Source organism: Haemaphysalis longicornis, unplaced genomic scaffold, assembly GCF_048455015.1.
Source record: "Haemaphysalis longicornis isolate Haplotype H1 unplaced genomic scaffold, Haemaphysalis longicornis Haplotype H1 scaffold_8, whole genome shotgun sequence".
Taxonomy (NCBI): Eukaryota; Metazoa; Arthropoda; class Arachnida; order Ixodida; family Ixodidae; genus Haemaphysalis; species Haemaphysalis longicornis.
The window spans coordinates 92,787,425-92,814,690 of record NW_027526445.1 but is presented as its reverse complement, the minus strand read 5'-3'; the positions used below and the strand labels follow the sequence as shown (position 1 = coordinate 92,814,690).

Here is a 27,266-nt window from a genome sequence, read left to right as displayed (position 1 = left end):
CAAACTGCACCGTTTGCTCCATTGCCAAGCGACAGAATCACAGCAGCACACCCGTTCTCTGTGGTAGGCCTGGATTTCTGTGGACCACTCTACGTGCGTGGAAAAGCTCCTCCGGCAAAAGCCTACATTTTATTATTTTCATGTGCTGTCACTCGTGCCATACATTTGGAGCTGACGTCGGATATGACAGCGGCTACCACGCTACTGGCCTTCCGTCGGTTCGTGTCAAGACGGGGCATACCGAACACTGTTTACTCTGACAACGCTCAGTCGTTTCATAGTTGCGCTCGAGCATTTAAGGCCGCTGCGTCAGCCCTTCAAGAATATGCGACTGGGCTCAACGTGCACTGGAAATTCATCGTTGAGCGAGCCCCTTGGTGGGGTGGCTGGTGGGAGCGCCTCATTCGCTCCACCAAGGACGTTCTCAAGCGTTACCTTGGGCGCAGTAGCCTTACTGCCGAAGCTCTGTCCACCACCCTTTGCGAAGTGGAAGATGTCATTAATAGCCGACCTCTAACCTACGTCGAAGACCACCCCGATGAAGGAGTGCCACTTACGCCTTCCCACTTCCTGACAGGCAGGCGTGCGCTCCGCATGCCCCAAGAGTTAGCGGTGACCGAGACGTCGTCAACCCCAGCTGACCTGCAGCGACGAGCACGCTACCATCAAAGGCTGACGGCTGAGTTATGGCGCAGATGGAGGAACGCATACTTGCTGTTACTGCGTTCGGCTCACAGCTGTCCCCAGGCAACTTCACCGCAGCTGAAGGTGGGCGACGTCGTAATAGTGCATGACGACAACGCTCCGCCAATGCAGTGGAAGCTGGGACGAGTGACAATGCTGCACCACGGCGTCGACGGCGTCGCTAGAGCGTGCTCGGTGCGGACAGCAACGGGTCACGTGATAAACCGTCCAGTGCAAAAACTTTACCTGTTAGAATCAGCCGCCTAATCATCTTGGGCCCACGGGAGGATGTAGAAAAGAAGGACGAAGCGGGCGTGAGCACGCGCCACGATCATCATGGGTAGGAGTTGTTCGAGGACAGCCAATAAAGAAACACGTATCGCTCCGTCTAGGGCTCTGGGCCGTGACTCGCGGTAGCTTGCGCGACATACTACGCCTATTGAACATAACACCAGAACTTTGCCCACTCCACCTCATGGTTAAAATGTTTTTGCAAATCCACTGGCTGAGCTGCATATGCTCCCACTAAAATGCATAATTCTAAAATTGTTTTTAAAGTATATAATTTTTCGGAAAAGTCCACCGACTCTATCAGGGGACTTTTCACTTATTGCTCCGGTACCCCTGCCACAGCGCCCGTTATAGTCATTCGTTTGACTTTCTGCCATGTTTGTGACGCGCTGCCGCACGGCCAAAATGAATGTCATTTGCAAATGAGGGCAGTTTGGATGGAAAAAGCTTGCGTAGACAACATATTTTAGTACGCGCTTGACCAGCAGACGCTTGAGAAACAGCATAAATTGGCTAAAAAAGCTTACAGATCTTCACTGCATTTTTGGGTGCACGTTAAGGACATTTGCAGCAACGTATTGAACACGATTGAACATGGTAGCGAGACTAGCAGTTCTATTTTGTACAACTCTTTTCGGCTTGTTTTATATGAACATACAAATGAATAAAAATTACACGCATGTAAAAGTATTATAATGCTACTGATGGTTTAGTATTCTGTTTTGTGTGTGCATTCCCACCGAGCGTCTGGTGTCACGATTATACATTTGCTGACCGAATGCAGTCGAATGAGTTCTGCAAACTCATTAGGTCGATATTGTCATTTTGGTCAAATGTCAGTACATTTTCTCGTGTGGCAGCAAGCTAATGTTATTTTTAACGAATGACATTCAATGGGAATGGCATTAATTTGCCGTGTGGCAGGGGTGTACGTTTTACTAAATGTCCCCGTATATCCCGTTACTTTCTTTCTCAATTTATTTGTGCCATAAGTATAATATGTGGGTGTTGAATGTGTCCCTGTGTCGTGCTGATCACTCAGCCGATCCACATTGTACCGCGTAGCAGTGCTGTTCGCACCCTACCTTTGGGATGTTCACAAGTACACCGTATTTCATACCACCTTTTTTTAGTTAAAGGTGCGTGCCATGTGACACGATTCTTAAACCCTCTTTGGCCAAAAATGTGTCAAAAAGTTGAGGTTGTACAAGCTAGAATTATGTCGCTCTATTTACGACGTTATGCATGACCGGTTAGTAAAATCATGTTGCTCATGAGACTGATATTCAATAGGACATTCCTGCTATGGAACCGGTTCTTACCATCTCCCGCAGTTGGAAAACTTACTAGTGCTACATTTACTACCTCCCGTTACAAAGTACCTAGTGGATGCGATGACAAATAACTGATTAGCGTCCTGCTAGTAGATGCTGCAACCTTTTTTTAAAGCACACGGATACACTTCCAAAGTTGTTTACCGGTTAAGAATAAAAGCGTAAAAATGTGGAGATCGAGTGTTACCACACGGCTTCTTATGAATACTGGTCATGCCATTCACTCGTCACCTCTCATGGAGGATATTTTTAGCTGACCTTACGAGTACGACACCCCTTTTTGTATTCAATAATGCACAAATAAGGTCGTCTTTATCAGAAAGTAATCTCTCGTAATCGGGAAACGACTGTTCTTTACCAACGCGACGCATGGAAACGACAAGCCCTGTGGAGGGGAGTCTGGACAATCGCAAGACACAAAAAACCGGCGGGGCTGCCTTGTTCAAATACGGGAAATATGAATGATGGAACAAAGCGCGAAAGTAACAGCAAGGTAGGAATAAACAAAAGACGACAGCACGCCTCCGGTCTTATTTTACCACTGTTTAGTCGTCCGTTTACCAGTGTTTAATGATGGAATTTTACCAACTTACCCAACTTTCCATGTCGATGCAAAGGGAATGAAGAAAAAAGACACCATTTTGCTTTGTACTTGGAACGGCTTGAGGAACCTATTGAGAAGTAACGTAAGTAAGATACAGAAGTCACATCGAGTAAAGTGTTTGTTGAAGTCAGCAGGCTAAAAATTCACGCGTGTCGGCTTGCTTCACTCGAAATGTCGAAAGACGGTAATATTCTGACCGCGCAGCCTCCTCTCTACTCTCCTATCTTACACCTCATCTCTTTCCTTCCCGTTTGCAGAACTCTCATAATGAATTTTGATGGTGGTTGTTCAGTGCACTCTAAAGTTCCCGCCTTCGTACTTACGCTAGAATACTTACGCTGCTTAGGCTGTAACAAACGCGAACGGCGACACCAAAACACATTCGAACTAGAAGGAGCAAACAACAAACTGATCACGTTTTCGTGCGCCTCCTTCCTCTGCCCGCAAAAGTGAAGTAAAAACGAAGAAAGTGAAGAGGGGAAAGAAGGGGGAAAGCTTCCACAGATTCGCGCAAGGCTTTAACCATAGCAAAGCTACAGGATTTCGACACGCATCTATAGAAGTGTGGGATTTTTTATTTACCTGTTTCGTCTTCGCTTTGAACTGTTCCAGTAGTAGTCATCATCGCATTTATTCATATAGTCGTTATCCTGATGGGAACCTCCTCGTAGTCGTGAAGAGGCACGCGCTCAGTAACGATCGGCATTTTCTCACTCTTCCGCGCTTCACAAGCTTTTGTTGTTGGTGGTGGTGGTGGTGTTAAAGCCAATGCGCTTCCCGCAGCCGGTCGGCGCTCCCACATGAGCACGCGGTCACTGGCGCTCGCCATTTTCTTGGTATTTGTAATGAGTCTGCGGTGCGCGCCAGACATTACGGCAAGCTACAATATCTGCGCTGTAAAAAAACGAAAAAGAAGAAAGCACACCTTATATACGGCCTAACTATGCAAGTGGACTGCACAGTAGTTAAACCTCAAAATTTATCGCGCGCACAATTACAGAGGCCAGAGCTCGAATTCATATAAAACACAGCCATTTTCACGACTATAAAATTTACTGAAGCAGCGGAGCTCAGTTCCGCACGCTCGCCGCAATCGTCTTAGACGCGGGTGTAGCTCACAACGCCACTCGCCGCTGTACGCATGTGCTCGAAACATTAAGTAAAGAAAAGTAATCCACGCAGGTCTGGTACTCAGCGGTGCATGTCTATGGAGGTGAACCTGCACCGCGTGCCCATATCGGGCACAGACGATGGCCGAGACGGTGGCGCCATCTTCGGGTGTAGCTAGGTACCTTAGCCTGCTGTGCTGGAGATTATCGCTGCGCATTGCGGTTCCCTAAACACCTCCGACGTTAAGAAAGCAATATTGCATGTGCCAAACTAAACGGAAGCAGCACACGCGAATTCGCCGCATACGCCTAATGCCATGGTATATGCATCCACAACCTCAATATATTCCTGTTTGGTTATCTGAATAAGATTTTGATCTTATTCAATCGTAATGGCTGCGTTCTTTTTAACGTTCGACCAAGTATCCAGAGTAGGTCGTCAACGCACACGTGTACCGGTGCTCCCTGACCTTAGTGCTCAGGAATGCCTGTATGCCCGATGTATCTCCTGCTACAGATCAGGGGAGATGAAAGAAAAAGTACCAATAGAGCAATCTATATATTGGGGACTTCGTATGTGCCGAATATTCAAGTGAGGTTCGCTTACACCAGTGTGTTTCTGTGCGTTTATCGTATAGACTAGAGCAATGCGAACGTCACCTCGCACCGCACTAGTTCGAATCTTAAGTGGCCTAATTTCTGCATTACATTTTTTTATTTGTGTAATGCTTTCTATACCGCATCCTTGCTGTCCATTCCAACCATCACTGCTCGTCCGGCGAGCCTGTACATTCCGTGCAAACATAGACGCACCGGTTTGCTATCACCGACACCGACTGTTGTCGACATTGGCTTTGGCGGCGTGTGGCATGAACGCAGACGGCGCTGTGATAGGGTGAAGTATCGGTCCACCGTTTTTTGAGGGCGAACGCTCCCCTTAAGAGACAGAAAAGAGCCAGTCGCGTTCTGAAGATGTTGGCGATATGCTTTACAGTTGTGCTACACAATGATGCCGGTACGTTCAGTCGCTGCGTCTGCCTCGCCTGGTAATTGGGCACTTGGTAGTACTCTAACTCTCAGCTCTTTGCGGTGCTGGTAGGCTAATCCGACCCGTGCTGCAGTCGCCAACAAGGCAGACAGGCGGCATGGCGATTTCTAGAGCTTTGAAAATTCACTGGCAATGACAACGACGGACGCGAAACATGTAGTTGCCTCAAATTGAAACCGAAATTGATATAACACTTCTAAGAAAGCCCGTCGAACTTCATTCCACCATATTTATTCTGCAAAAGGTTACTAAAATTCTCCCTTACGAAAAAATAGCATTTCCAGAATCGCAACTACGCAGGCATGTACTTGAAAGCATGTGCATCATCCAACCACAAAGAAAAATATCGGCAAGTTGTTTGATGTCACTGCTGCAGTTTGTGCAGGCGCCCGCAGCTTATATCACATGGTATTTTTATTCCTCCCCCCATATAAATAAATAGTCTGTTACCGCCAGCGTAAGAAAATGGGAATATTTCCGGCTGTGTCTTGCATACCGACACAACCAGAAGATTGAACATTCAGTTCTTTGTCCCGTTTGCTTTACTTACTTGCCTTTAATACGAGAGCGTTCTACATATCTTTGAAAATACCTAACTGCTACAGCGGGAGCGCGTCATGGTGGTTTCACAAAGATGCAATCATTTGTAATACCTCTGGGAGATAACCGTATTTGTATCCCTATAGTGTTGAACCCATGGCTTGAGGTTTCGAAATTGGAATCTTTGTATCAGTGCGAGCTTCTGATGGTGGGTGTAATTTTCGCTGGGAACTTCGCCTGATAGAGTATGTCAAAATGTGTGGCGAATTCTGACGTTGCGGTTAGATTGGAATTCTGCGAGCGTTTGAAGGCAACTGTCGCTGCAAAGGTAATATGCTTTAAGTGGGTAGGCTTCCGCTAAGACGACTATTCGCAAAATCATAAAAAGGCAACAGGACTGTTTAGTACGGTAACGTTATGGGTCCTGCACCACAGACGCATAGTGGAGTAAGGTATCACTCCGAGAACCCTTAATTCTTTCGTACTCAGTTCACATAGGCAGCCGTAAGTCTTCCTCGCAATCAATTGTACCCTGTGGTTTCGGGTGGGTGAGTATTTAGGTCCCTTGCTCTCACCAGCCGTTTGTGATTTCGATATCATGTCGACTCAAGGACTGCTGTCATCATCTCAGACTGATCTTTATATGTTGGTTTTTGATCACCCGAAAGTGAGGGGGAATCCCGTACTAAGACTATGCAGATCTGTATTATTGTTGCTTGCTTTGAACCACCACAAAAACATGGGATGTAGCAATAAAATACCACCATAAAATGTCATACCACTTTCGCATTCAAAGCACGCAAGCAAATGGGTGTACATTGAAAGTCGTGGTTTTTCGAAAGAATTTTAGAGTTATGGATGAAACACGTACCCTATACCGAGCTGCGCTGTGTGTAAATTGCGTTTCGGCCACAGCGTTTTCTTTTTATTTAATTGGAAGCAAGCAGGTGAAGTATTCTGTTTTTACTCATAAAGAACATAACGAGCTTGTATAAATATACACTTTTTCGGCTAGAAGTGCAATCCGAAGGTTCTGTATGGACTTGCGAAACAGCAAATGCCGAGGTTTGCGCCGCTCACACCTTGTTGGCCGATGTTTTCCGAAACAGAGCATAATAAATGGAAACGAAACACGCGCAAGGCAGTGACAATACACATTTTACTGTGGCAATTTGTTCTCTTTTTAGTTTACCTATGAGCAGCACCATCATTGCCTGATTCAGGGGGCCCAATTTATATGTACATCCCCTTTTAGACACAATTGAAGCCGACGTTGCCTTTTTGTTTGTTTACATCAATTTTCGCACAGCCAATTTTAAATGTGTCATGTTGGGCTCCATTGTGTGTCATCTTTGTGCCTGCGGAACCAAACTCTCAACAGTACAATTAGGCCAAAGGAAGTATATTGCTTTTACCCGTTTTTTAAATTCTGTGCCTCAATTTGTGCAGACTCACTTCGTTAAAAATTGGTAGTTCACAAAAATTCGTAGTATACATAATTATTCAATGCAAAGGACTTCACACAACACGACGCAAACTCTTCCCACAACTATACAGAGTACACGTCCCCCTACACCCACCGTTTTTTCTTTCTGACGATCCCATGTTTTCTATCAAGTGCGTTTTTAAATATTTAGAAGAAATTAAATTATTAAACCTAATTTCATACCACGCATCATCACTCCCAGGCCCTATACACCAGCCATGCTCATTTTCGTTTTCGTATTTTACTTTTGTTTTTGCTCACTTATCTTAGTGTTTACGGTTTCACCTCTAATATATAACCATTCTTTTAGCCCTCTTTGCCCGAGTTGGCCTCGCACCACTAACATCCAACCACCATCAATTCTTTTCCTGAAATTGTGCAAAATTACTTCGTTAAAAATGTGGGACGTGACCTCTGCAACGGCAGCTATCTGATGCAGAAGGCTTACTTTTCAGGAGAGTTAATTTGACAGCACATCTCTTATCACTTGCCCCACATGCCTCCTCGTTAGACGCAGATACCTGGGGCTTTGCCGGAGGACCCTCGACCCACTCTCATGGAAACCACGCAAACAGCCTACGGGGAGGGGTTCGGGCGCCTCAACAACCATGGCCGATTGGAGATAGCAAGGAAAAAGTCCGCGTCTGAAGAACAGTACTGCGACAAATCCTGCTGCCTGATGATAGTATGCCTCGTGGCCATCAGCATTGGGATTGTAGTGGTTGTCCTCAATCTGGATGCCCTAAAGCCGACCGGAAGCGAACCGTCAACATTTACCACACCTGTCCTCCGCGGATTTCAAAGGGATTTAGGCATCTTTTTCAAGAATCCAACACGCCATGCTTCCTGGACAAAGGTGGCGTGGTACGAGGTACGTATCAGCGTTGTAAAAAGTGCACTAACGTGTATTTTAAAAGTCATTGTTTGGTCGCTAACTTACTTTCGTAGTACATCTATGATACAGGATTTGGAGAGGGAGAAACTATGAACACGCGACAAAATTAGCTCAGATCACAAAAAATCCGCTTGATCTTTTGTGGTCCATAAAGCTACAGGTTTTCACTTGGATGCGCGAGATACCTTTTTTGCAGCCTCGCTTTGTCAGAACAGTGGCGCGGTTTTCCGATTATGATGCTTTGCTTGCGACGAAACTCAACAATGCCAAGTAATTCGTTCTGCCTCACGGGCGCTGTGCCAGCGCTAGTTCCTGCGACCTTGTAGTATAAAATCGTTGATTTTGAAGTTCGCTGCTTACCTCCTCACTTATTTCGCTTCGTTCTTGCACCGCCTGGATACAGCAGTCAGTTGAATATATCGAAGCCCCTAGTACGATGCATTGGCTGGCAGCTACTTTGAAGTAACCCAGGCAAAGGCGGTCACGTTTCCTGACAGGGAGGTCTCTATTTCTTAGCGCCTACTGTCAGACTATGTCATATTACCTATAAAAATGGGTAATAGCACACTGCCGATGATATAACTACGCGCTACAATAGAAGCACCTGGGCCCAAAGCCTGCGTACTCACCCTGGTGCCGTCGTGCGGCCTGTTTCCAACTCTGGACTAAGCTGAATGCCTACCCCTGCCCGCTATGCGGAGGGAAACACCGAACGCCCGCCAAATAGTGCTGAAAGTTAGTTTGTGCCGCAATGAATGACACGAGACTTACAAATTGATGGTTCCATTCTGAGAGGCCATGAACTTATGTGGTCGCTAATTACGGTAAACGTAAATTCAGGCAGGCCTTCCCATAAGAAGTAGCAGTTCTACAAAGCGGTCTCGATTCAGTCGTACGAGCTTCAATTTGTTGAGCGGTACACTAACTCGAGTGCTATCCCAAACTTGGGATCGTAACGTAAAGGGAAGAACCCTGCAGGAGCAGGGATCCTGCGTCCTCGCTATAGTGTCATTATGGAGGCATGAAGGAAGGATGATCTCGACATCTACATGACAAAAGATAAACTCTTTTAGTTCCTTACCAAGACGGCGCTCCAATTTTCACAATTTAACAGTCATCTCCTAGGCAACCGGACGACCACAATACGGCCAAACAAAATAACGAAGCTTCAAATTGAATCTTGCTTCACCTAGACGAAGAATAGGGTCATTCACCAACCAAGCCAGTGATGCCGTGGTTTAAAAACAAAACAAATATCAAGGTGCATTTCACACGCCGTACTCTGTACAGAAACGACACGCAATGACCTCCTTAAAGGAGCCATGAAGACAAAGTACAAGTTGGGTTTATTAAACAGACGGCTTAGTCCCGATAACAATGATGCCAATATCATCGCAATCTTCGAACAAATAGCGGAGATATTAAAGAAAATGTGTGAAGCAGTCGCGACCCCCTAGCCAATTTCCCGCAACTTTTCTATGACGTCACGGAACCTTGTTTGTGCGATTGGCGGCCGCCTAACTGACCTGTCGCGACGACACATGACTGGACATCTGTAATGGGGCCTCTAGTTCCATTTGACCGCATCACTTGAATGCTAACGTGCAGTTAACGCACTGAAAATTATGTTTTATTGTTGGCCCGTATGACGTCATTCTTGCTCATAACACGTCACTGTGGCGCAAAATTTGAAAGTTTTTAAATACTTCTTGCTTTTTTTTTCGTTAAAAAAACATCTTTTGTGGCTGTAATAGAGCTGAGTGAGATACTGAATCCTAGTTCTTTCAAATTAAACGAAGTTGTATTTTCTCTTCATGGCTCCTTTAGGCGTGTGGGACCAAACTAATTCCTTTGAAGAACTGTATACAACAAGCGCAGCCTATTGGCAATCTGCTTAAAGTTTTCACGAGACATTCAGGGAATAAAGGACGAGATATAGCCCCATCGAACATCCTTTTCAGTCCAAGATGTCATCAATAAACAATCAAACACGCTTTAAAGCAGCTCACAGTCAAAGGAAGTGCTAACTCTTCTTATCGGCATGGATTTTATCGGAGCCCATCAGTTACATCAATATGCTAACTCCCATTCCCGAGGTTACATCTCAAAACCTCCAGAAATCTATGTCCCTCTCCTCACAAACCAAGATAATCTACCAGCCCGAGCACGAGCAACCCGAAGAATGCCAGCCCTGACCTTACCATTAGCGCAAGCATTAGACAGGCCTCTTAGACGTAAATATATTAAAATCACGAAAGTGATCCCTAAATCCTAACCACAATTATTCAATGCAACAATTGCAAAACAGTGATGGCACTGCGCAGCTCTACACTTGTGTGAGTTTTGAGACCCACGCATTCAAATATATATGAATTAGCATTTAACAGTTTACAACAATAAACAAAACGACTAAAGAAATACTTAAATTACACAGCAACCACATCCGGTAACCTTGGTAACCTTTCTAGGATCCCAGCGATGACACGCGACTTAAAACACTAGCATCTCAATAGAACACTTTGTAACCAATTCACGAAATTGAAATGCCGAGATAACTGGCAAACATGCAACGAAGGGTTGACAAATTTGCTCAAGTAAGTCGAAGATGCGGAAGTTCATTTGATATCTGCCTAAATCAATGGCCTCCTGTAATATATAATCCCACCGGAATATGCCTCGAGTCCTTCAAGCATTCCCTGATCGAGATAAGCCCCTCCTTGCCAGCCTAAGGGCCGGTTATGCCCGCTATCCCCCCAACCAGCTCGCCTCAACTTGCACCGGCGTTGTTACAGTCTCCCAAATAAAAGTGGCAATATTCACGGTGACATCTTACCTTTACGATGAAAACCTACACGCCCTTGATATGAACATGGTTACCAGAAAGGCGCTCATCAACCTCAACGGGTTGCCTTAACAACACGTGGTGGAAAGATTTCCTTCCAGGGAAATATACAACTTCAAAATTACACTTGAAGCTTAAGCCGTGAAAGAAATTGACTTCTAATATAATGCATATATAACTTGCCTCGTGCGATGGGAATTTTCTCGAGCGCGTAAATACAAGCCAGTTGTAAACCTGTCCTGCCGACTGGGGCATACTATGTGGCGCTAGACTTTCCTCCAGCACAAGATACCCCCTATATATAAGAATGAAGAAGTGATAAACGATACCCACAATGCACCATTCGCAATCCGGCGCTTCACCTCAAGAATGCTTTCGACGAAGTGAAGCAAATAGATCACCTCAACGCACTTGGGTTTTGCATGCGCACGTACAAATAAGCGAGATGCGTTTTCTTGGACAGGAAGCCTTGAACATCGTGTGAGAGAATACCACGCATTGGACTGATTGGATTGAACAAACTTTATTTAAGCCGGCAGAACGACGTTTTACCCGCCGCGACACGGGCCTCGGCGTCGTTCTGGAGGCTACTCATCCGAGACGAGAGCTCGCTGTTGCCGACTCACGAGTCTCATGCCTTGCGAGCGCCCGCAAGACTTGATGGACGGCCCAGTGTTGATGTTCGTATGTGTAGCTCCTTGCGGCTTCTGCAAGCCGTGGTGGGATGGTTCTTGACGCCGCTTCCATTGGGTTCGTGACACAGTCCCATAAAATGTGCTTCTGGTCTGCAGTCTCCCTGCAGCGGAGCTGGCATTTGTCAGTCTGGTATGCCTCCGGATACATTCGGTGAATCAGAGCCCGGGTGGGTAGGGGCCCGGTTTGAAGCTGCCTTAGTAGCACTGCCTCCACCCGGCTCAACCCCGGTTCCGGAGGTGGGAAGGTCCTGCGAGCCAGGCGGTAGGCTTTGGTGATTTGGCCAAAGTCTGTGATTCGGTCCTTAGCACCGAACCACGTTCAACTGTCAGTTGCGGGCGCGCGGTTCATGAGTGCTCGCTCCTCACGTGTGCCGTCTCGTTGTGGTTTGCGTTCTTACTCGACCCGTCCTTGCCCGCATGCGCCGAGATACACTTGACTCGAACAGTTCTTGGGCCTTCTAGATGTGCATTGCGTAGCACCTGCAAAGCTTCTTTGCAGATGCGTCCATTGGCGTAGATCCGAATAGCAGTTCGTGAGTCTCTGATCACCGACTGGTAGAGAGAGAGAGAGAGAAGGCTCTTTATTGAAAAAGCAGAGAGTTTTGCCGGCGTTTGTGATCACCTACATGCTTCTCTGCTAGGGGTCGGGGATGTAGGGAGAACAGGCCCTAGAGAGAGGTGGGCAGAAAAGAGAAAAAAAAAGAGAGAGAAAAAAAAACGAAGAAGCAAAAAAGAAACACTGGCGTGGTTTGGCGGGCTTGGCGGACTATTTTTTAGATTGTGTTACAGAATTTACAATTTTGAAATGTGGCCTATGTCCTCCAAATATGAAAACAAACTCTTTAGGGCCTGACGCTGCTTCGATGGGCTAGTCCATGGTCCTAAGATGGTCTTCAAAGTTACCGGCCCTTGATCTAGGCGTTCAATATCTTCAAAAAAACGGGATCTTGGTGCCAAGTAGGCCACACATTCTAATAAGATATGTTCGATGGTTTCTATGGAAGAACAGTTATCACAGTAAGGGTTGGTCGTCAGTCCGAGGCGAAAGAGGTAACTGTTGGTGTAGGCCGAGTTCAGTCGTAGGCGATGATATAATGTCTCCAGCCTACGAGGGAGCTCTCTAGGAAGTTTTGATGTCAGATCAGGGTCAATCGCGTGCAAAAATACTTCATTATTGGGTTCGTTGCTGCGCCATAGCCGGTTTCTTTCATATTTACGGATGGATCGTCATCCCCGCAAAGCTCTTCATCTGGAATGTACGTGCCACTTACGGGTGAAATGTTTTCATTTCGTCTGGAGCGACCAACATCATCTACAGCGGCTGAGCTATATGCCCTTAAAGAAGCGATTGTTTACGTCTTACGCCACCAGCCGCGTCAGTGGAGTATATTTACAGACTCCAAGGCAGCTCTGCAAATTCTGTCAAGGAGGAGCAGGTCTTCCCCTCACCATACCGCAGCCGCCGATATCTCCTACCTTCACCACCTCGCTTGCATTGCTGGACCGACTGGTAGCCTGCGTGGGTAATGGCCAGGGCAATGGCCATCTCCTCTGCGCGTTGTGCATCGGTGCACTTGACGCGTGCCGGCGTCACAGTGTCTCCGGTGGTGGCCTTTATGACAACGGCAGCGAACGCTTCCTGCGGATATTCTGGCGCATCTACATAGCCAGCGCTCTTATCCTGGGCGTGCAAGTCGACGAGGGCTCTACCTTGCCACCCTCCTGCCCTTCTTGTTGTCAGGGTGCATGTTTTTTGGTAGAAGATCTACCCTGATTCGGCGAGGTATCCCATCCGGGATGGTTATTTTGTTGTCACCGCCGCTGTGACGTACATAACCTAGGTCCTCTAGGATCTTTCTTCTAGTCGTCCTTGTAGATAGACGCTGGAGCAGGGCCGTACGTTGTGCTTCCGCTATCGCCTCGAGTGTAATAGGCACTCCTAACGTGAGGAAAAGGGGTGTGCTTGTAGATTCAAACAGGCCTAGGGAGGACTTATAGGATGGCGCTGATGTTATTACGCTCGTGTTGTAACCAGTTGTGGTATGCCGCGAAATACTTGATGTGGCCCATCAACACGTAACTATTTCTGAAGGGACACTTTTGAATACCACAGAGAGCTGTACCCGCCTAACTCTTTTTCGACTTTGCCCTCATAGGCTTGCTGGCCATGTTGGACTATGTAGCAGAGTACATAGATGACCTATAAGCATATAACATACTTTGGTCGGCGATGTTTATACGTCGCAGAAGGCCAGATTGAACGAAGCAGTGGTGGTGGTAAACAAGTTTACCAGGTCATGCTGCCTCTGCTGAACTCTACCGAAATTCAAATTGTTAGTCATTTCACCATGTATAAACACCTACCTGGTGTACCAAAGACAGCCCTCTATTACATGACCACCCCATCAGTATGGTCCAACTTGTAAAGATTTTCGGCATGTAATTAATTCAAATAAATAAATAAATAAAATAAATAAATAAATAAATAAATAAATAAATAAATAAATAAATAAATAAATAAATAAAAAATAACATTTAGTTAAATTAAAGTACATGTCATTTCATCCTATCAAGATCGAAATAATGTTAATTACCACGCGTAAAACCTTAACTGACCAGGTGAGGGACCTGATCCACCAAAAAAAAATCATGGCTTGTGAAGGTGGATTTCCATTGGATTTACGAGTTTGTTTTTTGTCGCGTATTAGGCAATCGTGCCTTACAGTTTGCTGAACATCACTGATTCACAGGAATTCTGCACGATGATCCAGAGGGACTACAAATCGGCACTCTTTCTTACGGCCTCTGTGCCGTTGCTACTACGGGTGGGAATCCATAACGCGGTAGAGGAGTAATTCGAAACTCATTCGCCAATCACACAGAGACTAGTTTTACAGAAGCTGGGACAGCGGTCCTCGCCCGCCTTGACGATCGTCCTTGATCAATGTGACACCTCCGCTGAAGGGACACTTTCTCCGCGAGAGCCGTACAAACATCCCGGACCTGTCGCTGCCACGCAATATGCCCTCCAAGAACAACGTCAAAAGTAGGGAAGCCAAATGAAATGCCATTTACACAAACCATGAAACTAACCAACATTTCGTCTGTGGAGGAGGAATCATCTCCGGTTACGCTCACAACAGTGCTACACGTGTCCGAACAGGCCCACATCGAACCTTTCTATTGGTAGCAACTATCCTTTCCAAGCGGCGAAAGGATCCATCAATCTTCCTGTTCAACAACTAGCACACCAGTTGTCGTCACCGACACAGAGCAGGTCTGCGAAGAATTTGCTGCATTAATTCTGTTCCCCACAACACTACGACTCACCAGTAGGCAGCCCCTGAAGAATCAAGTAAGACTGTATGGGTTCAACGCTTCAGGGCAGCCCTAAAAATAGAAGCTGCTGATATCATCCTTTAAGAACTGGCCTACCGAGCAGGCACCGAGAGCACCGCCAATGAATCTAAATGTATTCCGCTATTACGGTGGCATCACACAGCATTAGGGACTTCTGCTACAAACTCTAGCTCACCCACAGTAACGCACATCAAGAGACCAATTAGGGCACTTACGTCATACCCAGCCGCAAATTTCTATTCGCAAAAACTCCCCCTTTGCTTGTTTGCGAAGAACATGGAATACTAACACATATGGTAGGGGAGTGTGACCAGCTTCTTCGGACGTACCCCGTCCTGCACAATTCAACTACCCAGCTTCGGTAGGCAGTACTGGCGGGCTCCAGTCGGACCCAGTGGCTTCGGTTACCAGAAAGGCGGCCTATAGCTCCATGCTAAATGTTAGAACTTTGCGCGGACCTTCCGTCCAGTCGTGTAGACAGAGAGAACAGAGGGACGACAGTACGGTCGGGCGCCAAAAAGGAAAAGCCATTAAGAGGCGCCTCCGGCCGTAACGGGACACCACGACTGGAGGAAGGGGGCCGCTGGGAGAATTCCAGGAAGTGAGGGAAGGGCCCGGCTCTTAGTCACCGCGAAAGTAGGAGAAAGCAACGAGAACGACTCGGAGGGGCCCACTGACGAGCATCGATCCGGCGACTACTCGAATTGGCTCCAACGAGAAGTGTAAGAATAAACGGTTAACGAACGAACCAACGAAGTGCTTCTTTAGGGCTATTTCAAAAACCTACGACGACAGAAGTATTCCCACACAAACTTTTTGATGCCAAATCTCGGGAATGGATTACCACATCGACCGGACCCCATCGACTCCACTTCAAGCACCGACATGGAGACTCAACAAAAGAAACGACGGGCCGTCCGATCACAGGTAACCCGGATCGTTAAATAAATTGCCGAATACCTTGCGGCCAGCGCCTAACCGACCGTTGACGCATTGAAGGCGATGCTGCAGCGCCTTGAAACGGCCAGCGTCAAGCTGTCAGAAGTGGACGCGGCGATCGAACGGTGCCTGACAGATGAGGATGCTGACTAAGAGTTCGAGCAGGTCCTGGAATATTCGGATAAGATCGCCAATTCCTTGGGCAGGTTCAAGCACAAGATCGAGACGCAGTGTCTTCCTCGTCAGGCACAGACTCCAAGAACGAGCAGCAACGAGCCTCAACCGCAGAAAACGTTAGCCCCAAAAACGAAGCTGCCAAAATTAGAACTCATTCGGTTTAACGGCAAACGGAAAAAGTTTGCAAACATTTTGGGAACATTTCGAACAATCAGTGCACAAGAATGCGTAATTGACTGCAAGCGACCGATTCCACTACCTGAGGTCCCTGCTCACCGGAGATGCTGTGGCTGCTCTTGCGGGACTCCCAGCGACCGCCCAGTGTTGACACCGTCGATCTTCTACAGCAGCGTTTCGGCAGCCCAGCGGCGTTCATACAAGAGCACATGCAAGGCCTCATCAACGCGCCGCCGTTTACGCCGTCAAAGAATGTGCCCTCCCTGCGGCGTCTTTACCACAGGCTACAGGTGCGCATGCGAGGACTCAAGTCGTTGGGTGTGGCCGACGAGTCGTACAGGGCGTTGTTCTACCCCATGCTGCTACGTGTGCTTCCAGCGGACATGATAGTGGATTATCACAGCCGGCAGGCCGAGGATAGTGACAGGAGTAGAGTTGCAGAATCAACGAACGGAGGCTCTGCATCAACCGGCTCATCAACGTCATCTTAAGGGTCTCCACTCGGATCTCTGCTCCACTTCTACCGACGAGAGCTGGAGAGCCACGAGAGGGCAGCGGAAAGCCGACCCGACGACAACCACGGTAAGCCACCGCCTTCTTTTCACAAGCATCACGCGGCATCAGATAAGGGCCCACCTAGAACCCCAACGGTAGCGGCCTTGCACAGGACGTCGTCTGACACAGAGTGCCTAATTTGTCAATTGAAGGCCACGACACTCACGACAGCAAGCAAAAATAGACCTGAGGGAAAAGAGGGCCATCCTAACATCGAAAAGCAGGTGTTTCCGCTGTACCAAGCGCGGACACCTTGCAGGGCGTTGTAGAGCAAGCATCGAATGCAAAGCTTGCAAACGACCGCATGCAACGCAATATGCGACCCGGAGTTGTTGAGAAAAATGCATGCGCATGGCGAAGAAACGAAGGTGAAGGAGGTGTTTAACGCTCCCATCTCTCCGCATGCATCCGAGAACACAACCGATCGCCCCTCCGTACTGATGCCGACTGTGACAGCGTGGAGCAGTGGACAGAGCGCAAAGAGTCTCACAAGAATTGTTTTCGACAGTGGCAGCCAACGATCGTTTATAACAGAGGAGCTGTCTCAGAGACTCGGCTGTCGGCTGCTCGGCACGGAAAAGCTATCGACAGGAGTCTTTCAAGGGCAATGCGACGCACGAACGTTCCGGGTGATTGAGGTTCGCCTCATCAGCAGGCATAATGCAAACACGGAACGGGTAATTGAAGCGCTGGAAACACCCTCAATCTCGAGCAACAAATTCCCTGCCCTTACGACGAAATTCGGAAGTCGCTAGAAGAACTTCGCTGCCCACTGGGTGACGACACAACAGTACTAACGAACGCGAGCACCGGAATCCTTGTTGGCTCTGATTAATATTGGGAGTGCAATACGGGGTCTTTAAGCTGAAAAACAAACGCATGGCAGTGGAGACAAGATTCGGTTGGGCAGTTCAGGGTCAGACTTCGTCGACATGTCAGCTGGTAAACTGTGTCCATGCGGTCGTCCTACGTACCACAGTAGCCGACCAAGTAACTGCGCCAACTTTGAGGCAGTTTTGGGAGCTAGACTGCGTCGGTGTGTCGGAAACAACACAAAACCTGTTCAATTGTCAGGTTAAGGACGAATTCAAGGAAACCTTGAGACAGTTACCGGCCGTTACCAGGTGAAGCTGCCGTGGAAAGATGACGTAGAGCTGGCAGGCAACCGCCCGGTAGCAGAGAAATGATTTCGTTCCCTGCAAGAAAGACTCAACAGTGCTCCGGAACTCATGGAAAGGTACGACACCGAAATGCGGCGACTGATTGACGCTGGCGTAGCAGAGGAAGCGCCCACTCAACCACACGACGGCAACCAGCATAGCTATTACATGCCGCACCAACCTGTTCTCCAAAACAACAGCACGACTACCAAGCTTAGAATACTGTTTGACGTGTGATCACACAGTACGGACGCAAACTCGCTGAAGGACAATTTGGACAGTGGGCCAAATCTAAATCCAGACCTCGTGGCCTGCTACTAATTTTCCGAAGCCACCCAGTCGCGCTCGTAGCTGATGCGGAAAAGGCGTTTCTACAGATAAGTGTCGCCCCCGAAGACCGCAATGCGCTTAAATTTTTGTGGTTTACTCGTAAGCCCGAAAATGATAAGCCGTTGCCAGAAATCGCTGCATTCGGGTTGACTCGATAGCCGTTAGGGACACCGTCAAGCCCGTTCTTTTTGGCGGCAACGCTGCAGTGCCACCTTGAGAAAATGGAGCAGCAATACCCAGAAACAGCGAAGATGCTGAAAAACTGCATCTACGTCAATGACGTGCTGTGCGGCGCCTCCAGCGAAGAGGAAGCGATAAAAGTATACTGCGAGGTAAACCACATTTTTGCTGCAGCGTCGATGCGCCTGCACAAGGGGGGGTGTAACAGCAGCCAAATTAGAGAAATTCTGGCGCAGGACAGCCTCATCGAAGTACCTTTTGGTCAACCCGCCAACCTGCTAAAGGTTCTCGGCCTTACACAATTACCTAACGAAGAACTCCTAACCTTTGCTGCAGATCCTGTCGTCGAATTTTCTGCAGAGCAAAGAAACACGAAACGCTTCGTGCTACAGGCAAGCGCTTGGCTGTACGACCCACTTGGTTGTCTGTCAACTTTCACAGTAAGGGCAAAAACACTCTTCCAGGAAATTTGGACAGCAAACATCGCCTGGGATGACCCCTTACCCGACCATCTACTGAATGAATGGACAAAGTGGTGCCAGGAGCTACCTTTCCGCAGTGAGGTGAGCATTCTCCGAACGTACGAGGGAAATATCGGAGGGAACCCTGTGCACCACACACTACACATGTTTTGCCACGCTAGCCAGAAGGTGTATTGTGCGGCTGCATACCTGTGCACTGACAGCAGCTCAGGAGAACGAACCTGCACCCTGATCATGGCCAAATAACGCGTGGCACCTGTGAAGCCCATCACATTGGCAAGGCTGGAGCTGATGGGAGCCTTGATGGCATCTCGACTTTGCCGATTCATTGAGTCAAGTCTCAAGCTGCATATCGACAGCGTCCACTTGTGAATGAACTCGATGATCACCATTCCCTGGATCCGAGGGGACGTGACAAGGAAGGAGGAGTTCGTAAAGAACCGGGTCGTAGAGATCCAACTAAACACGGACGTCGCACAGTGGCGGCATTGCCCAGGCAAAAGTAATCCCGCCGATGTCATGACGAGGGGAATGACCGCGGCTGGCCTAACATGTGGCGGCACGGTTCATCATGGATAATACAACAGAGGAAGTATGGCCGTCCAAGGAGCGTCCGTCCGGTTTTACGCCTGAAGAGTTGGAAACACAAAGGGAAGTGAATGTAGCGACAACGACTTGCGAGGAACAATCCGATCTCCTGAAGTTAACGCGTTTGAGTTTGGCGACAAATGTGAATAGCGTGGCGGGTTGGGTTATGCGCTTTCTGCATAACCTGCGAAGTAAGGAAAAGACGTCCGGTCCCATGACGACAGCCGAGATTGATCGAACCGAAGAGTATTGGCTGAACAAAGCTCAACAAACGGCCTTCTCAGGCGAAATACGCCCAGGTCATGAGCACAGGAAGTTTGATCCATGCCTTTCGTCGCTTTGTGTCGCGGAGGGGGTTATGCCAGGTAGTTTACTCGGACAATGCTTTGACTTTCAAACGCGCCTCTAGAGACATGGGTAATCTTTGGAAGTCCCTGCGGCACCCCGATTCCCAGAGCTACTTCTATAACTCTGGCATTGAGTGGAAGTTTATTGCTGAACGAGCGCCGTGGTGGGGAGGGTTCTATGAGAGAATGGTTCGAAGCGTCAAATTGGCCCTAACAAGACCATTGGCCGGCAGACCCTTGGCTTTGTCGAGCTGTCAACGGTGCTCGCCGAGGTCGAAGCAGTCATAAATTCCCGGCCCCTCACTTACACTTACGATGACTCTAACGATGGTGCCCCCCTCACACCAGCCAGCTTCTTGGCCGGAAGACGCTTAACCACACTGCCACTGCACGAGGGCAAATTCGTGGGAAGCTCTGCGACTCTCGCACCGACTGCTTTGGAAGAAATGAAAGCAGATCCTGCATCTGTTCTGGAATGTGTGGTGAAAAGAGTACTTGGGGCAGCTTCGTTCGGGCTACGCCTCGAAGAAAACGAAAGGAGGGGTCCCTGGGGTCGGCGACGTGGTGTTAATACGGGAGGACCGCCCGCGGCTGCTGTGGAAGACTGGCATCGTGACAGCAGTTATTCCCGCCCAAGACAGCAAAATCCGCTCTTGCGAGGTCAGGGTGCCGCAGGGAAAAACAGTAAGGCGACCGGTTCAGCTCCTGTTCCCTTTAGAAATAACACAGCGTAAAATGAGCCCTTTCTCATTCCGGGTGGGGGGTGGTGTGGTAGGGGTGTGTTAGAACTGTGCGCGGACCTTCTGTCCAGTCGTGGAGAGAGAGAGAACAGAGGGACGACAGAACGGTCGGGCGCTAAATAGGAAAATCCATTAAAGGTCGACCCACACGTCGAACCAAAACGATTATTTGGACCGCGATCCGCGCATCACGGGATAGGACGTCACCAGTTGGCGCGGACCGTCGTTGGACCGCGCAGGAACGCGGCCTTCGCGGTGAAAATTATCGCCAAGGCTTGTCGGTCCGCAGTCTCGACGGCGGACCGCGACATCAAGCAATGGGCCTCTTCGATTTACAGTCTCTGGCTCACCGCGGACTCCCCGAGAAGCAGTCCAACATTCGATTTTCCCGTGTATCCCTATGGCTTCGGGGAATCCTCGGACTACCCGCGGACTATCCGCGGTGAGTCCGAGAATGTAAATCGAAGAGCCCCATTGTGGTCTGACAGCGACCGCGTCGCGTGGGCGGAGTCGGGTCCAGTTGCGCCAATAGAAAACCGCGCGGGGAGCGCGGCTGTTTCGAAGCGCTCGAAGAAGCCTGTCAATCAACCCCGGTGGGATAGGCGGCGGGCTAGGCTTGCAATCGCGACACATACTTCATTCGCGCTTTTACTAGCGAGTCCTAAGACTCTTACTAGTGCGATGCTAGCTATCATTATCACTTTGTTTCACGCATGTGGACCTTTATTTAAGGGAAGAGTTCTGTTCCAGCGAGCGGTGACGGGCCGTATGCAGCCCGGATCGCTCTGCCATCGCCGCTCATCGTGTCTCCTTCGTGCGAACCATGGTGCGAACGACGGCGGCGGCTGCGTGAGCGCGCCCGCCCGGCTTGCATGCGGGTGGCTGTTATTGTGGGGATGATACGTTTGGTGCAGGATTGTGCCTTACAACGTGTTTTCGCTGCCAAAGGGCGCCTGTGTTCAACTTTTTAGCTTGCTAGTTCAGACGGTGCGCCATTAAAAAACCGTGCTGTCCGCTTCATCTTGTCTGATCACTCACCGTATACCAGCGTTACTGAATTAAAAAATTGTGCTGAACTCGAAACCTTATCGCATTGTCGCAACATATCTCGCTTAACATTATTTCGTAAACTGTACTGCCATGTATCCCTTCGTAACGAACTTATCTGTGAGCCCGCGGCCATTTTTCGCGTCGAGATCATTCATGCAAAATAAAACGCATCACATGTTGTACCGTTGCTTTTGCCGAACAATTTGCTCCTACCACAAAAGACTGGAATAATCTACCATCAAACATTGTTACTGAACCAAATACGATGAAATTTACTGGTTTGAGCAAACCTATCAATGTATAATATGTATCATTTCACTGCTTCCTTTCACTTAGTTCTTGCGTTGTCAAATGACGTGTGGTAATATACCATGTGGTTATAATATGTGTAGTTGGTTCTAGTTACTGTACCAATAGCTGTTCTTACTGTTGTACGGAATTTTTCTATTTACTTGAATTCTTGCAAGGTAATTATTTTTGCCATTTTTAATTCTTGTATTTATTTTGTTCTTGTAGTTTCTTGGCACCTGTGTAACCCCCCCCCCCCTACCCTATGTAATACCCTCCCCTGAGGGCCTTTAGGGTTTTCTTGAAAAAAATTAAAATAAATTCGCGGTCCGCTCAGCCGGCCCGCCGTGTGGAAGCGCTCTGCTTTGGATCGGACCGCGGCGGACCGTGACGTCTCATCAATGACTGATTGGACCGCGGACTCGGTGCGTCGTGTGGATCGGCGTTAAGAGGATGCCGCGACTGGAGGGAGGGGGCCGCTCGCAGAATTCCGGGGAGCGAGGGAGGGGCCCGACTCTTGGTGGCCGCGAAAGCGGGAGAAAGTAACGAGAACGACTCGGGGAGGCCCACGTACGAGCATCGCTCAGGCGACTCCTCGAATTCGCTCAAACGAGAAGTGTTAGAATAAACAGTTAACGAACGAACCAACGAATTGCTTCTTTTGGGTTATTTCAAAAACCTACGAGGATAGAAGAAGTATTCCCCCACTAAATGATTCTTCGGCTGGCGACGCCTTGTTAAAGCGGACTACTAATAAATTAAAGCACTTTTCAACTGTTTTTCTCGGTTACTTTTTTCATCGGTGATGTGGCTTGGACGGCCATCTCTCGGTACTGCCGAGTTTAAGTCACCACTGGAATGCCTCTTACTTTGGAACATTGGCGAATGATCTGTGTTTTCTCTTTCAATCGCTGACGACATGGTCAGCGCCATCTTATTGCTCAAACAGGCTATTTCCGATTTCGAAGTTGTAAAAGCCTGGGTAAAGTACAGTTCTAGTGCCACGAGGTTCCATATTTTATGGTACTGTATTTCATAGAAGACTGCGCAAGGTTGAACTGGTATTGATACGCAATACAAGAAGGCGGGGAATTGAAAGCGCCCTTATGCTTTTTGTACCTGCAGCCGTAAAAGGTTGGCTAGAGTGACTTCATGACACCTGTCGTGCGGTTACGGACTTTGCAAACGTGTTTCGTCGTAATATACAGGACTAAACAATTAATGTCATGAAGCATTACTCATTCTGCAAAATGCACACAATAAGGAATATCCATAACAGAATTAACCAAAAAGAGTGAAAGGGATGAGTCAGAAGAGAAATGGGTATAACACGAAACAAATGTCAAGGCAGTTAAGTGCAAAAGTGCTATGATGTATTTGGCAATCGGCCTCTCTGAAGTATCTTTTTACGAACTGCAGGCTGGTTCAAAGAACCACGACATCGCTGTATAAAGGCAATCAGCAGTTTCATTGCCGTTGACGCTCAACGCATCTTTATCATTACATATATTTTGGCAGCTTGTACGTCTTTGCTCAAATCTTTCACTCAAGAACCCTTGCTCTAAACAACCGGCTAACCACAGCTAAACCATGTGAATGTTTGTGAGGCAGAGTATGACATCATTTGAGAATATGTGAATACAAGCGGGCCCATCAAGAAATCAAGTATCCTGTTAGCAACAAACGCTATAGTCATCACTAAGACCTGTGACGAATGTGGTTCTTGCCGCATCGTATCCACGTTTAAAAATACACTACATTCGCTCTCACGCACGCACACTGGCGCATACACGCACGCATTCAAGATATATATAATACAGCTAAAACACTAGAAGCTGACAATACTTCATCAGGAAAACGTATACCCTCCTCGATCTTTAAAGGCCGTAGTGGGCACAAACGTGGAGGCGTCACTTCAATGAATGCAAATAGCACATATGACGAAAGATGTGGTACAGGAGCACATTCCGGAACCGTCCGTTTATACTTTATTCCAAGTTCAGGAACATGCTAAATTGGGCTTCAACGCAGTGCGCTATGGAGATGTCGTACGCGCAGTGCTTTTTCCCTTCCACGAGACACTTACTTTATTGTTACCACCAATCATTACCACTGGTAAACTGAGGTTCCAGTAAACTGAGGCACTGGTAAACTGAGGTACCACATGCACGCCGACAGGCTGATGGCCACGTAAGGCGTCCGCTTCGGTATCCACTGCCCTACTTTTTTTATGTAACCTGCTTTTGTCAGCTTATACGCTAATTGATTTCAACAGATTCTCGTAAACAGCCGTTTTCGAGGTACCACATCACAATTTGCGAAGGGCATTTCAATATTTTGCATTGTGAAACCAATGGTCTACGTTAAAATTTAAATCCCGTAATATATTTCGGAATAACGGTTGTCAATTTTTCTTGCCATTGATTTCTAGAAAGGAGTATCAATATAACAGAGGCTATAGTAAAGCGGAGATAACTTCATCGGTATTTTTGTACTGCACAGGCATTTCTATAGTACTCTGAATTATTTAATAAAGATATGCATTAAGATTGCCCTAAAGAAACGTCAAGCAATCATTTACCCACTTTGTCTTTGTTTCGTTGACCCAATTCTCAACTTTCGATGTGCAGAGTGGTCTGAAGTGAGTTTCTGTGTTGAGAAGGTTTTTTACAATGGTAAATCACTGTTAGTAAACTCATTCTATGTTTGTGTACGTAACGTGGACATGACCTTCATTGTCTTGGCGACCTATGCAGGACGTGAATGCGAGTGACACCGAATACACGAACCATTCCAGTCTGCATGTTTGCGTGTTTCACGCCAATGCCCATGGTCTGAAGGCACCGAACGGCGTTCGTTTTTACCTCGATGGCTTCCCATTTTCGCTGTGTGGCGTCGCGGTATTCTGCTGCCCACGGCTTGGTGCGAGCCTTCAACCCAATCCGGAGTTCCCGGAAGACTTGGTGCAGGAGTTCGTCACCCGAGCGAGGTCCAACCGTTTCCTCAAGGCTATTATGATGCTTGGCGACGGCTCAGGCGCCAAGGATTGGGCGCAGTTCGAGACCCTGCTCGACGAAATCGAGGCTGGAACGCTGGACGACTCTGTGGGCGAATGGTACAAGGTAAAGTCATCGGCTCTAATTTCATCGCTCGTAAAGGAAAAATAATTGCCATAAGTTTTTTTTACCCATGCTGATTAGATAGCCTATACACGACACAAATCTTTTCATACGGCTGTTCGGTTCTACATTAAAAAGGGAAGCCAGATGAGCTTTAATTGTAAGTGAGACGGATATAATCAATGGTCAAAGATCCTTTTTATACTGATGTGAATATGGAATGATAAAATAGTAACGCATTACGGCTGCGTCAGTATAAGAAGGCGATTTGAAATATAAAAGCACCAGATTTCTCACCCAAAAGGCCTCAAGGAAACGCGGTTTTGCAAAGTTTCTGTATATGCTGGCTGTTGGTGGCGAATATTTCTTTCCGCCCCATAATTATTTCTAAAGCTCTATGACCTCGGGTGCATTGTCCGGCCTTTCCGGGCAAAGACATGTTCAGGAATGTTCAAACGTTATGGCTGAACAGAGCCCTCAAAGATATGCTCAGCAATGTTCAACGTTATCGCAAAAGAGATTGACAATTTCAGAAAATTTAGTGGTTGTTTAACTTCTAAAGGCGACACCAAAAAGTAAAAAGATGTTGACCTGTATCAATAGATTACGGTGGGGAGAATGTCAACAGACCATTCTCGCGACTCGCGGTTGTTTAATAAGGCAGAAAACGCGAGAAACGAGAAAAAAAATGTGACTTATCGTACCCTTTTGGGTTGTACGGTTTGTGCCGTTATACTAGCTGTGAACGGCGAGAGCTCACTGGAGAAGCATCTATAGATAGTTTCCTGAAATAAACAGTTCACAATCGTGGATCACGTAAAACAAACGTAAACTGACCTTTCCGTAAGCTCATCGAATCTAAGAAACAGAGAATGCAGCTTTTATACACGGCGAGGCAGGCTGCTTCCCTGAATTTTACTATGTTATGCAGCTTTCAGGTTCGTTTATGAAAAGCAAGATGCACAACTGGCCAATTCAGAAACCTAGGACGGTGAGCACGAGGACGAGTTTTCGGTTCCCGGCCGCGGCGGCCGCTTGTTTAATGGAGGCGAAAAGCAAAAACACCCGTGTGTTCGAGATTTCGGCGCACGTTAAAGATCCCCAGGTGGTCAAAATTAATCCGGAGCCCTCCACTACGGCACGCCTCATCGCCTGCATTGCGTCGGCGCGTTAAACCCTACAATCAATCAAATCAAATAACCTAGGACGGTGAGCGCCTGAGCTTCTCCAAGCAATACACCCTGCAGGAAACAGCTAAAGGGCCTTTAAAAGCAGCGGCTGAAGAAATTGAATGCACAGCAGGTGGTTAAGCTACCCGCCCGAAGTTCCAATCTCCCGATCCCCTCACGCACATATTCTTGCCGGTAAAGTGGGCTCGCGCCGCAGTTCACACATAATCGCCCGTAAGATGAACATACTGTGAGTGGTTGGCTCGCCGACCCGCCCGATCGTCTCGAGCCGCCATTGATAATCCGTAAAGCGTGCGTCCCAGTCGCCTTGTTATGTTGTGTCTGGCGGGGCGGGGAATGATGACTACTCGACGCAGCGGCCATGAGTAATGTTTATTTCACGCTAGGCTGGCGCCGCGCGAGAGATGATAACATGAGATGGCTGTGATCGCCAGATGGTGGTAAAAACATTTATTGCCAGACAAAGTGAACTGACGGCACCCTCCTGAACGCTTCCAACCAGAGGCGCGGGATACCCCGCTTGATATTTAAATGGCGCTTGTTGTATCAAAAAAATTACGCCCACCTCCCCTCGCGAGAACCCTGGTGTGATGCGACACTGAAGGGCGTTCCATTGTGAGTTTCCGTTGGGTCGATTACTCGAATTGCGTGAGCAATCGTCGGGTAATGCGAGAGAGAGAGAGATAGCAAGCGTAGCGCGGACGACCGTCGACTGAGAGACCGGCCGGAGCGCGGCCCTCCGCTTGTATGCGCAGCGCGCCCGAAGGAGGAGACCGCGGAGAGAGAGGGCGGTGCATGTGCGCACAGCGCCGCCCACCAGCGGAGTGAGAGAGCGCGCCGTACTGCGCGCGCCACAGATGTTGGGGCAGAGGGCGCGCTATCAGGCCGAGAGGAGAGGGGGCGAGCGGAGGAGAGACGCAGCTGTGCGGACGCCGACGACAACGACGCAGGAAGGACAGGGCCGCCGGCAAGAGATGCTCCTCTCAACGTCGCATCTAAAAGGGCTTCGCTGCCAGCCGGCTGCATGGTGTCTGGGAATCCGGAGTTGGCGGGCAC

The 27,266-nt window shown here is 48.1% G+C and overlaps 1 protein-coding gene across 1 annotated transcript; it reads left to right on the top strand.

Moving 5' to 3' along the window:
- The first annotated feature begins 7,652 nt into the window (after window positions 1-7,652).
- Window positions 7,653-25,068, top strand: LOC144148384 (uncharacterized). Its single transcript, XM_077679926.1, has 2 exons — window positions 7,653-7,967; window positions 24,658-25,068. The coding sequence occupies exons 1-2, from the start codon at window positions 7,653-7,655 to the stop codon at window positions 25,066-25,068; spliced, it is 726 nt and encodes a 241-aa protein (XP_077536052.1).
- Window positions 25,069-27,266: the final 2,198 nt, after the last annotated feature.

Excerpts from the sequence above, each read along its gene's own strand:
- LOC144148384 (XM_077679926.1), top strand. The coding sequence starts at position 7,653 with ATGGAAACCACGCAAACAGCCTACGGGGAGGGGTTCGGGCGCCTCAAC. Across the intron at positions 7,968-24,657 it reads CAAAGGTGGCGTGGTACGAG|GACGTGAATGCGAGTGACAC; the intron begins GTACGTATCAGC and ends CGACCTATGCAG.